Raw genomic sequence first — 13,393 nt, 5'->3', positions numbered from 1 at the left:
GTTCTACAGCTATCAACCAGATTAAAGTGAACCAAAAAAAGTGAAACAAGAACTTCTGGAGTAATTAGGCATTGATCTTGGATGACACACATTGAACTCCAGAAATAACTTTCTCTGTGCTGACTTCAGAAGGAGTTTCAATGTAAATGTCCACACTGCACGTGTATGGAGGTGATCAAAATAATCCATCAAAGTCCTTTGCAAAAAAGCAAATCTCAGATCTGCAGGAATCACAGAACGGTCTGGGTTCTAAAGGACCTCAAGGATCATGAATCTCCAACCCTCCTGAACCCCTGCCACAAGCAGGGCCACCAACCTTCACATTTAATACTAGACCAGGCTGCACAGGGCCCCATCCAACCTGGCCTTGAACATCTTCAGGGATGGGGCATGCACAACCTCTCTGAGCAGACTGTTCCAGCACCTCACCACTCTCTCTGTGAAGAACTTCCCCCTGACATCCAACCTAAATCTTCCCTCCTTCAGCTTAAAACCATTTCCCCTTGTCCTGCTGTTATGTACCCTTTCAAAGAGCTCACTCTCCTCCTGTTTATAGGCTCCCTTTAGGTTCTAGAAGGCTGCAATTAGGTCACCCTGCAGCTTTCTTTTCTCCAGGCTGAACAAGCCCAGCTCCCTCAGCCTGTCTGTCTTCATAGCGGAGGTGCTCCAGCCCTCTGATCATCTTCATGTCCCTCCTCTGGACCCTCTCCAACAGCTTCCTGTCTTTCTTGTACTGGGGGCTCCAGACCTGGACATACTACTCCAGATGGGGCCTCACAAGGGAGGAGTAGAGAGGGACAATCACCTCCCTGTTCCCGCTGGCCACCCTACTTCCGATGGAGTCCTGGATACCATTTGTTTTCTGAGCTGCAAGAGCACACTGCTGGCTCATGTTAAGTTTTTCATCCACCAGGACCCCAGGTGCTTCTCTGCAGGGCTACTCTGGACTATCCTGCCAGTCTGTATATATGCCTGGGATTCCTCCAGCCGAAGTTCAAAACCTTGCACTTTGCTGTGTTGAACCTCAAAGGAAGAATTTGGTAATTCACAATAAGTATAGTAGAGTTATGACACAGAATCGACATACAGAGAACAGTATTTTAACCTAAAAACTGTAATGGAGATCAAGCAAGATATCTCTTCTGTAGTACCTGCCCATTTGTATGATCCTACTATACTTCAGCTTCCTCCCCAGAATATTTTCCTACAGACAATTAATACAACTTTTTCACTACAGTTTAGGAACAATCTAGAATCAACATACATTTCTTCCTTACTTAGAAATTCCATTCTAATTTTAATTAAAATCAAAATGTTCTAAAGACATAATCAGATCTATTCAAGCATCTGCATAGGTTGCTCTGAAAGTAATGCCTCCTACTTATTTCCATGGATACTATGGAGATACAAAAAGTACAATAACATTACTTCACAGAGTAAATTATCAGCTACAAAGCACTATTTTTCAGCATAGTCACCACCATTAGCTAAGCATTTTCATCAGTGGTGAACAAAATCCTGCATGCCATGTTCATAAAAATCTGCACCAGCAGAACTGACTCACTGTCACTGACACCACTGCTGAAACATAGCACTCACCACCTCACTGTGCTAACATCCACTGTTTGATCTCCATAAACATTTAGCAGATACTGGTAAATTTCTGTGAATGCCATTTTTTTCAGCATGGAGTAGTTCAAGATCTTATGGTTCAATTACACACGTTTTCTTCATATACATTTTGATGTCAGACAACAATTTTTCAGACTGCACAACAACAGAATATAACAGAATTTTGGCAGGAACGTTCAACCTCTTTTTCCATTTCAGCAACATCAGCATCTGACATAAAGAGCCAAGATAATGAGAGGAATTGTTTTCAGAGCAGCGCTTGTATCATAATAGGAAGAATCAAAACTTCATTTACTTTTGTATGCGCTTTAAAACTTCAATAGAAAAAAAATTAAAAAGAGAGTATTTGTTTATTGTAATCTATTTGACCTTTCAAGACACCTTTCTGAAATGTTTGGACAGGGCACTAGCTACAGTGTACTAAGTAATATCATCTAGGCTACCTTTTCCCACAAAACGCTAGACCTGATGATGTTTCTGTTCCCATCCAACCTGGGCTGCCCTATGAGTCTAAAATCAGCGTGTCTAGAGACTACAGCATTATAAGTACTTCAGTAACCAGACATATTGATGAATTCTGAAGCATTCAAAACAGCTGTTCTCCATGTAGATTCTTCAGTGAATGTCTAGGGTGAAATTACACTCCTGTAAGGATACCAGCACTGTCACTCATTTTTGTCTAGCATTATTTTTTTGATGCTACTTCTTCTTTTGTAGTAACTGAAGTTGACCCAATTGACTCAAATGTTTTTAGGAGGAAGACAGTGTCATATAAAAATAAAACTACCTAACACTTGTTTCATTAAGAAATTGACCTAACAATGTTATTGTGAAAACGTAAGACATTTTCCCTGTATTAAAAAAGATGTACAAGTAAGCTTTTGAAAGAGTTGAAAGACAACAAGTTGAAACACTGTCATAAGCTGTTACTCTCTGAAACAGTTTCTACTGTATTTCAAAAGCAGCAGGAAAACCGAAAAATGTAATGCCCCAAGCCATAAACTAACTTCTAAATGTTGGAAGGACAAACTCCTTTAGGATTAAATTGTTCTAGATCTCTCAAGAATATATTTATATGTTTCTCTGAAGCACCTTTTACAGGCCAAATTTAGAGCCATGCTGTTAAAAGCAAAAGGAAAGACTATTCATACCAAGTGTCAAGGTGCCAAAATGCCAAGATTCTTCACGAGACTCTCAGCAAATACACGTAGGATAACGCTTTCTGACTCCTGCTACTATGCTTCCCACAAAGTATTTTTATAGCATTTTTTTTAAAGCTTTTCAGTTTTAAAGCAGTACAGTTGTAAGACAGGACAATTGCTGTACTACAACTACTTCTTCCTAAGAAGCAGCAGCACACAGCATGCATGCTCACAGATCACACTATAGGCATTGCAGGGATCATATCTATCACCACTACATTTTCCTTTAAGTTCTCTGCGGTTTCTTCCCTCATCACTTTGAATACTAAAATGCATAGCAATGTTTTTACATCAACCCAGCCCTCTGTTTTGACCTAATAATGAATATCTGGAAGTTGCTTTAACTAGGAAAAAAATACAGCTCTCAGCACATTTTTTTCTGAATGCAGGAGTCAACACAAAGTCTCCATTTACCACATCAGAAGTAAAGAAAGATCATACATTACATCTTTAATCACACCCTGATGAGCACAGTATGAATTAGAAGGACATGTAAATAATAATTTTTTCATACGTAGCTGAAAGAAGCCTGCAGATGAATTTGAAATAAAAATACAAATTTGGAAAGTTTGGAAAGCTGAACAGAAAGCAATTTATTTATTTATTTATTTTAATCTCCGCTTCTGTCTCTAATCTGCTTCTTCCCCACCAAACAATGACCTCACATCATGAGCTAGCCATCTGCCTGGTCCCCTGGCTTCAGATGTCACCTCCAGTCAGCTGTATGCAGCCAGGGTAAAGGAGCAAAAATGGTGTGGTAGCCCTTTCCCTGGCTTCAGTGCCATGCTGCATGTCAATGGCATGAGTGTTTCTATGTGTCTGTTATGTCACAGAGCTCATTTGCTGTTACATTCCCTTCAGATTAATGGCTAAGATAACAACAAATGAAAACACCGTAAATTTTCAAAGAGCTTACTAAATGTCTTGTTGTCATTTGGAGGAGAAATTCTGTATTGAAACTAAGATAAGCAGCTACTTAAAATCTTTAAGATATTCAAGCTTCTGCCAATGCTCAGCTACATAGCAGTCCCTTTTATTTGAAACCTACATGTCTCTGGAGTGCTCTAGGAAGGGGGCCTGTGCTTTCCATGAGGAACTGACAGGATTTCCATTGATTAATTAGTTGCACAGTCTTTTTTTACTATATATACATAAAAATAGAAAATCCAACTTCATTCTTTCTCTACTCAGCATCTAACTTATTCCTCTGCTTTCCTTGAGAAAAGGGAATACACAGCTGTTCCTCTCTGTTCTGTCTTGAACAGAGTGCAAATCAGGATATAACACTTGAGCAAAATATATTCTACTCTGGGGAGAGAGAATAGACCTTCCTCAACCCTGGCATCTTACGCAGTAGAAGACTTCCTTCTCCTTTTAGAAAGGAAGTCTAATTGTCCATAGACTTCTTGTGGAAGATTAAAAGTGAATTTGGACCACGTGGATGCTGTATGATTGACCTGAAGAAATACATTCTCTAGGCTGTTGCATAGAGTAAGAAGATATGATTAGACAGTGGAGAAGCATAATTCATGTAGAGGTGCTACTTGACAGAAATTAGGGCTCTGAGGACTAGATTAGCATACAAGATAGAATCAAAGAAGTTTTGTATTCTTCATTGAGAAAACACATTTTAAAGTGTAATTTGAAACCAGCTTTGAGAACATTTTCAGGAGCATCCACTCCTCTCATTTCTTGTCAAATGCCTGTGGTACTATTAGACTTTAGGGCAAGGAACATTTCACTCAAATTCTTTTTCCCTGGGGAAGTGGGCACAAATTTAAACACAATGGCCAAAACACAAGTATCAGTAATAATACAAATTCCATTTTGCCTACAATAGCCTTTCTAAAAAAAAAAAAAAAAAAACAACCAACATAATTTCTGTGACAGAGTGTCATCTGTGATGAACTGATTTGAGTCTCTAGCTTCTTATCTTCACAGAAAGTAGTTTCACTCTGTGCCTTAAATATAAAGAATTTCTATTATTGTTTTCTTTCCATACAGATAAGAAATTTTAATACTGAAATATCTCTCATATCTCTAATTTTTCTGCAGCCAGGACCAATGAAGAATTCTGTTACCTCCAAACAAATATAAGAAAAAATATTTTTGAAAGCAAATTAAAAAAATTATTAAAAAAAATTAAAGCTCCTTTCCTAAACACTTAAATTGGCTGTTTACTCTACAGAATATTAAAAAAAAATTAAAAAAAAAAATTGAAGCATTAGAAACTTGTAACACACAGGGCTAAAGCAGTCTATTACACATTTCTAACATATTTAATTCATGCATCACCATTCAGAAAGGAGTTTCAAGTAGATTAAAAAAAAATTGTACTTACAGTAGCTAACTCATCAAATTTACCAAAGAGCTCATTTAGCAGCTTCACCAGCTCTTGGGCAGTGCACTGTGATGCCAAACTAGTAAATCCCACAATATCTGCAAACAAAATGCTGTAAAGAAGAAAGAAGACACAGAGACATCAGTACAGAAGACACCTTCACATTCTCATTACCCTCTTATAGCAAGAATGGGACTCAAACCAAACTCAAACAAACCATAGAATGCTACCAAAAGTGCTGCTAGGAATAAAGCCAGTATAGATCAGAAGCACAGAACTAACCAGAGATTGGTGCTGATATCTCTTGTAGACAACCATGAGACTCTCTTCAGTGCCTGTATACTTATCTGACAAGTACATAGGACAAAGCACCTCATTCAAGAATTTCCTCTCTGAGCACTTCAGGAACAAAACTGCTTCTGCTCTTTACAGCTGCATTCTATTCATCTTGCTTTATCTCTTTGTACAGTTCCATAGCCATACTGATAAACCTTTCTTGAGGCTTACTGTACGCAGAAAGGCATGACCAAGTACTGAAAGACTTGTATACTGTAGCTCTGTGGTGTGGTTTTGCTGCTTACCTGTTAGGAGCTAGCATATGCAGTATCAGTCATGACTTCTCTATACTGTGCTACGTGGTTCAGATAAGTACTCAGATTCCACCAATTCTCAGCAAGTTTTTAATATCCAAAAGTATAATCTGCATTAATAATCCCTACCCATCTGTGATGATAAAATACGTTCAAGGAAAATAAATACTACAGTGATATAGAGCTGTATGGGAACCGTTGAGTCACAGCCTGAACCACTGATTGATCACCTGAGGCAAGGACTGAGTCAGCCATGGGAACACAGGTGAAGGCAATTCACCTATGTTATGGGAAGGGGTGGAGCCTGTCTTCACCTCTCCTAGACCCCCCATTTAAGGGCTGACTGCCACTGAGGAAGGATCTCTTTCTGGAATTCCCTCCCTTTGGAGTTTTCTTTTGCAAGCCTGGGATGCAGGTGAGTGTTTCATTTATTTTTGATTGCCTTTTTCTGCTACGAAAATCTTTCTAGCTGTACACCTGTAAAATGCTGTCCTAACTATGCCATTCTCCTAACTGTACATTTGTTAACTGTCTAACAGTGTAAAAGTTATTGTATAGATCCTGAACCTTAAGCAAGTCTGGACCTATGATGTTTTTTAGTTATTTAGACCCTAAAGTAGTTCCATAGATTCAATTTCTACTGCAGAGAACTAATATTTGATACCCAATACCTAGGCAATATAAGCGAAGCAAATCTTTCTTTGTGCAAAAACCAACAAGCAGCAGCATCCCATGTGGCTTAAGTATGTTTGACATAATGTAAAATTTCTCTCACAAACTAAAAACTTAAGTTAAACATTACATATTCCCACTTAATATACCCTTACTGCTTAGATAAAATGACAGATAATAAAAAGGCAGAACAAAGATGTTACTGCTTTCTAGAAAAAATTACAAAGTCTGAAGTTTCCCCAGAAGGCACCAAAAAAAAAACCCAACCAAACAACCCCAATATATTTCCCAGCTCAGCCTATACTTCTCTCAGTTCATTGAACCTAGCTGATAAAATCCCTTTTCTACTGGAGCAGATAAGGTAATAGATCTCAACACAAAACTAGCTAATTCTGAGTTAAAGGGCTTTAATCTACAAACAAAGCCTGTTGCCCTGTTAACCCTCAGGTCACTTTCTCCACTCTCTTCTGAGTATATTTTTTGAAAGTATTACTTAAGGCCCCCCTTGATACAGGGGAACAATAGCTATTTCATTCCTATGCTGCTTAAAAATGACAAAAAGATTCTTATAATAAAATATTCAGCATTTATCCAGCAGTAAACTTCTCCACAACTGCAGTCATGAAGTCATGAAGTGAACTGGATTCATCACAAATAGTCCTCCTAAATTACTTGAGGATTTAAAAGGTATTCAAATGTTCACTGAGGTCTTCAACTATGATTTACATTCAGCCCTCTGCTGTGTTACATCTTAACCCATGCACAATCTACATTTTAACTTAATTTATATTTCTGTTTCAATTTATATGGCGGTCTGTTTTTTTCTTAGACACATTAAATTAACAAAAGTGTCTTCTGTGGAACAAACAATGTCCACTTGGGAAAAGTAAGCACTAGAATTCTTTTTAGACTTTAAAGTAAAAAACTGTTATCTGCTTTTAAGGTGTTTATAAATGAAAAACCACAGTCATAACACATACACATAGAGTCATATACCTTTTTTTTTTCAGTTGGAAGGGATGTTAAAGATCACCTAGTTTCAACTCTCCTGCTATTGGCAGGTGCACCTCCAAATAGACTAGGTTGTTCAGGGCCCCATCCAATACGGCTTTGGATGCCCCCAAGGGGTAGGTCATCCACAACATTTCTGGACAACCTGTTTCAATGACTCATCCTCTGAGTAAAGAACTTCCTCCTAAGATCTAATCTAAACCCTTCCTCTTTTAGTTTAAAGCTATTACTCCTAGTCCTATAACTACATTTATTGATAAAGGCTCTCTCTCCAGCTTTCCTATAGTTCCCTACAGGTACTGAAAACTGCAAGAAGGTCTCCTTGAAGCCTGTACTTCTCCAAGCTGAACAACCTCAACTCTCACACACTTCCTTAGTAGAAGAGGTACTCTAGCCCTCTGATCATCCTCAAGGCCTCCTCTGGACCTGCTCCAATAGCTTCAAGTCCTTCTTGTGCTGGGGTCCCCAGAGCTGAATGCAGTACTGCAGGTGGGATCGATCTCATGAGAGCCATGAATCATCTCCCTCAGTCTGTGGGTCATGTTTCTTTTGATGCAGCCCAGAATATGATTCAGAAGGTGGAAACTGGGGAAGTGATGGCCCTCCTTCTACAAGTGAAGATCAGGTTGGCAACTGCTTGAGGAACCTGAACATCCATAAGTCTATGGGTCCTGATGATTTGCATTCCAGAGTCCTGAGATAACTTGTTGACAGAGTGTCCTATCCACTCTCAATGGTATTTGAAAAGTTATGGTGGTCAGGTGAAGTCTCTGACGGGGAAAAAAAGGCAATAATAGTAATTATTTTTAAGAAGGGTAGAAAGTCTAACCCAGAGAACTGTCAGCTTGTTAACCTCACCTCAGTTCTGGGGTAGATCCAGGAGCAGATCTTCCTGGAAGCTATGCTAAGGCATATGGGAACAGAAGGAGGAGATATGGAATAACCAGCATGGGTTCACCAGCAGCAGGTCCTGCCTGACCAACTTTGTCTCTTTTTATGGTGGCATAACTGCATCAGTGAGCAAGAGAAGACTCATTGGTGTTATCTACCTGGACTTCAGTAAGGCTCTTGACATGGTCCCCTATGACATACTTCTCTCCAAATTGGAAAGATATGGCTATGATGGATGTACTGTTTGATGGATGAGGAACTGGTTGCGAGATTGTACCCAGAGTGGTGGTCAGTGGCTCAATGTCCAGATGGAGATCCATTACAAATGGTATCCCTCAGGGGTCAAGATTGGGACTGATGCTCTTTAATGTCTTCATCAATCATATCAACAGTGGGATCAAGTGCACCCTCAGTAAGTTTGCAAATGACAACAAGCTGTGTGGTGCAGCTGACACACTTGAGGGATGGAATGCCATTCAGAGAGTCCTAGACAGGCTTAAGCAGTGGACCCAGGAGAACCTCACGAGACTGAGTAAATTCAAGTGCAAATTCTTGAACCTGGGTTGTGGCAACCTCCGCAATTTCTACAAGTTGGGGAAGGTAAAGATGGAGTAGAACTCTGTTGAAAAGGACTTGAGGATACTGGTGAATGGGAAGCTGGACATAAGCCAGTAGTGTGCCCTCACAGCCCAGAAAGCCAACCATATCCTGGACTGCATCAAAACAAGTGTGGTCAACATGTTGAGGAAGGTGATCTTGCCCCTCTGCATTGCACTGGTGAGACCTCACCTGGAGTACTGTGACTAGATGTGGAGTTCTCAGTACAGGAAAGATGTGGACTTGTTAGTGCACATCCAGATGAGGGCCAAAGAAATGATTCAAGAGATGGAACACCTTCCCCATTAGGAGGCTGAGAGAGCTGGGGCTGTTCAGCCTGGAGAAGAGAAGGCTCTGAGAACTGACTGTGGCCTTTCAATATCAAAAGGGGAGCCATAATAGGGAAGAGAAGAAACTTTTTAGCAGGATTTATTGTGATAGAACAAGGGGAAATAGTTCCAAAGTAAAAGAGGGTAGATTTAGATTGGATATAAGGAAGAAGCTTTTTACATTAAGGCTCTGGAACAAGTTGTGCAGTGAGGTAGTGGATGCCCTGTCCATGGAGACATTCAAAGTTAGTCTGGAACAGGCTCTGAGCAACCAGATTTAGCTGTAGATGTCCCTATTCATTGCAGAGGAGTTGGACTAGTTGATCTTTAAGGGTCCCTTTCAACTCAAAAGATTATATGGTTCTGTAACTCTATGGTTGGCTTTCCTGGCTGCAAGCACACTTTACTGGCTCATATTGAGCTTCCCATCAACTAAAATGCCCAAGTACTTGTGGTCTTGATTTTTTTTTTTTTGTGTCAGTATTCCACATCATAACATCATGTAAAGTAGTGGGAGTAAAAGAGTTAATGTTCTGGTTCTGTGGACTGCCTTTTTTTGGGTGTTTGATTCTTGGAGGGGAGGGAAGGAGCAGCATTCCCCAGAGAAAGAAAGGTGAAGCTCTGGTAGGTCACAACTTTGCCCCTTCTCTCTTTGTTCCTGGCAGGGAAGCATGTGGTCCCCCTGCAGCCTATAGAGTAAGGCCTTGGTTTTGAACATCCTCATTTTGCTTGATTTGTTGGCCTCAATTCCAATTGTGTTGTCTTATCTTGCATTCTGAGATCATATTTAGTAAATTAACAGTCCTCTTCAGCTAGTTGCTGCTACTTTAGTGTGGTTTTTTTTTTTTAGACCCATCTACTATCTCTCTACCTTTCCCTTCTCCCGATGCCCTGACTCCCCTGCCTCATTAGTCATGGGGCTGGGCCAGTGTCCTGTAAACTGTTAACACCTCTTTTTTTTTTCCACTCTCCCTCTTTTTTTTTTTTTTTTTTTTTACTCCTGGCCTGTGGACCTGCTGTCCCCTGTAATGAACACAGATCTAGAGGTAACTCTGTGACAGTTCCTCTCTACAGGCCTGTTCTCTAGCCACTGATTGCTCAGCCTGTATTTCTGCTTAGGTGCAGAACCTTGTACTTGGTCTTGCTAAACTTCATGAGATTTGCACATATCCACCTCTTGAGCCTGTCAAGGTCCCTCTGGATGGCATCTCTTCCTGTCAACATGTTGACCACACCACTCAGCTTGGTTTCATCCACGAACTTGAAGGAATGTCCAGTACCACTGTCCATATTGCCAACAGATGTTAAATAACACTGGTTTTACTATGGACCCCTGAGGAATGCTACTTGTCACTGATCTCAAATAACATAAATTGGCTGGATATTGCATTCTTCTAACCACTGTCATAGCCCACAGTCCATCCATCATATCAGTGTCTCTCTATTATAGAAACAAGGATGTTGTACATGACTGTACACAAGTCCAGGTGGGTAATGTCACTTGCTCTTGCACCAATTTTAACCCCTATGTAAAAAGTCACCAAATTTGTTAAGCATGATTTACTTCTAGTGAAGTCATTCTGGATGTCACCAATCCCCTCTCTGTTTTGTGGATGTCTTACCACAGTTTACAGGAGGATCTGCTCTGTGATCTGGGCACAGAGGTGAGACTTACTGACCTGTAGTTCCCTGGTATTCCTTTTTTCCCTTTCTGGAAAATGAAAGTACTTTTCCAGTCAACTGCTAACTTCACTGAACTGCCATAGCTTCCCAAATACAATGGGTAGTGGCTTAGCAACTTCAACCACCAATGAAACCGGAAAATTTGCTGTCATGTAAACCAGAAATGGACAGTGTGACTACATAATTATTTAGCAACAGAGCAACCATTACTCTGTTAACATGTACAACTATGTCTAAGTTTCAACTTTTTAAATATAGAACACTTGAAGTACACAAATACATCACTGATTTAGTTGCAAGGAAGTTTATTTTACATACAACCTCAGTAAGTCAATATTGGTTCCTAGCTAATCCTGTCAATGTTTAAAATATAATTAATCCTTAGCCATTCAAACCCTGGTAATTATACACAAAAGCGAAGTCCATAATGCCTAACTGAAGACATAATGTACAAACAGATAAAATACTGAATTACTGTGTGCTGAGATGATAATTATACTTCAGTTATGCTTACAAACAAGTTAATACTGAAGTTAATTACATGCGTATGTTTCAAAACTAATGGAATATGTTACACAATGTGATTACTGTTACACTTCCTTGGCATAAAGGTGTTATACTGAAACTGCTACAATTTCTATAACTCCTGAGTCTGCACAAGGTATAGTGGATGAAGGCCAGGTCGTGAGTACAAGCCCTGAATATCTTTCTAGAAAATTCTGCTCATTTCTATTGCTATGAAATTTTACAGTTATGGCATCTGCTGCATTTATTATCTATATAGGCTGAACTTGTTCAGGCTGGAGAAGACTCTAGGGAGACCTCACTGTGGCCTTTCAGTGTTTAAAGAGTTAACTTACAAAAGATGGAGACAATTTTTACATGATCTAATGGTGATAGGACATGGGGGAATAGTTTTAGACTAAAAGAAGTAAGATTTAAGTTAGATGTTAGAAGGAAATCTTTACTATTTGGGTGGTGAGGCATTGGAACAGATTGCCCAGAGAAGCTATGGATGACCCATCCCTGGAAGAGTTCAAGGTCAGGTTGGATGAGGCCTCAGCCATACTGATCTAGTGGGTGGCAACCCTCCTCACCGTAAGGGGGGGGAACTAGATGATTTTTAAGGCCCCTTCCTGATTCGTGCCCTCTGGTTCTTTTAAATACACATGATTAAACCTGATTTTTCAGCAGAGGTGACAGGAAACTGGCAGTAGATAAGCAACAGGGACTGCAAACCTGCATCTTCCATAGTCTATTTCCACTCGGGTGGTAGCCCTGGAAGGGTGATCACCCTCCCCATACATGTGAAGCTTTGATATTTTAAAACTGGAATTCAAACTTATTAGTTGGCTTGTTTTACTTTAGCTAATGTGCTAAAGTAAATGTAAAGTAAAGCTAATGTGCTACAGTACTGCTTGCACTTCTTCACCAGTCTGTCCATCCATTGCCTCTTCCTTTATTACTTGAATTACAAATGTTCTGGGCAGTAACAACAGTTATTGTACATAGATCACCCTGGAAGTAATGCTTCTTTTTTATTTCCATGGGAACTATAACAGATACAAAAAACACAATGACACAATTTCTTAGAGAAAATTCTCAGCTACAAATCATTATTTTTCAACATAGTCAACAGTCATTAGCTATATGTTTTTGCCAGTAATGAACAAGAGCCTTCATGCTGCACTTCTAAAAATCTGCACCAGTGTATGTGACTGACTGTTGCTGATGCAACTGCTAAAACACAACACCCACTGCCTCACTGTACTAACGTTCACTGTTTGATCTCCATAAATGTTCAGTAAGTGTCTATGAAGGTTAATGGGTGCAGTGTTATCCACATTCAATTACACACCTTTGTTTCATATGTTTCATACACACTTCTATGTCAGATACCTTTTTGTCAGACCACACTTTTGCTGCTATTTGTCACGCAGCAACAAAATGTAATGGAGTAGTGTCAGGAAGGTTCATCCTTTACTACCAGACCACCAACATCTGTGTCTGATATCATGGGTCTAGATAATAAAACAAGAGGCATTCCTTTTGGAGCAGTCCTTGTAAAATGCCTAAAGCGATAACATGTAGCATCTAGGTCTTCGACATAAGTTTTATTACTGTGGGAGTAAATATCTATCTGATGGAATCAAATCTTTAAACTATTTTTTTTCCACTGAAAAACCTGCTCAAGATTTTAGAATACAAAGAATAAACAAAACCTTTATTGAGTGGTATGTCACAAAATATGACATAAGGAATGATAGCTGGTTAGAGATTATAATGTTTTTTATGACCACGGAAAACAGAAGGATATTACAGAAAGAAGCAAAAAGATACGCTCTGTCAGAATTACAGTAATATGTCTAAATATTTTTCCCCGGCAAACACATTTTCAAATATATTCAGTTTTTGCCAAGTCCAAGTCCCCACCTATTTCCCAGC

At 39.5% G+C, this 13,393-nt stretch overlaps 1 protein-coding gene across 4 annotated transcripts in view; it reads right to left on the bottom strand.

Annotated features, from left to right (window-relative positions):
* ADCY1 (adenylate cyclase 1) overlaps positions 1-13,393 on the bottom strand; it is a 192,526-nt gene that overhangs the window by 102,532 nt on the left and 76,601 nt on the right. For all 4 annotated transcript variants that reach the window (XR_003073678.3, XR_003073677.3, XR_003073679.3 and 1 more), the window contains exon 4: positions 5,176-5,287. Coding sequence is in view for 1 of the 4 variants with exons in the window: in XM_418883.8 (XP_418883.4) it covers positions 5,176-5,287 (112 nt within the window). In the remaining 3 variants the exon portion in view is untranslated. The remainder of the gene's footprint in view (positions 1-5,175; positions 5,288-13,393) is intronic.

This window comes from Gallus gallus, chromosome 2 (assembly GCF_016699485.2).
Source record: "Gallus gallus isolate bGalGal1 chromosome 2, bGalGal1.mat.broiler.GRCg7b, whole genome shotgun sequence".
NCBI classification, from domain to species: domain Eukaryota; kingdom Metazoa; phylum Chordata; class Aves; order Galliformes; family Phasianidae; genus Gallus; species Gallus gallus.
The sequence above is the reverse complement of the archived record's forward strand: the minus strand, read 5'-3'. Positions and strand labels throughout refer to the sequence as shown.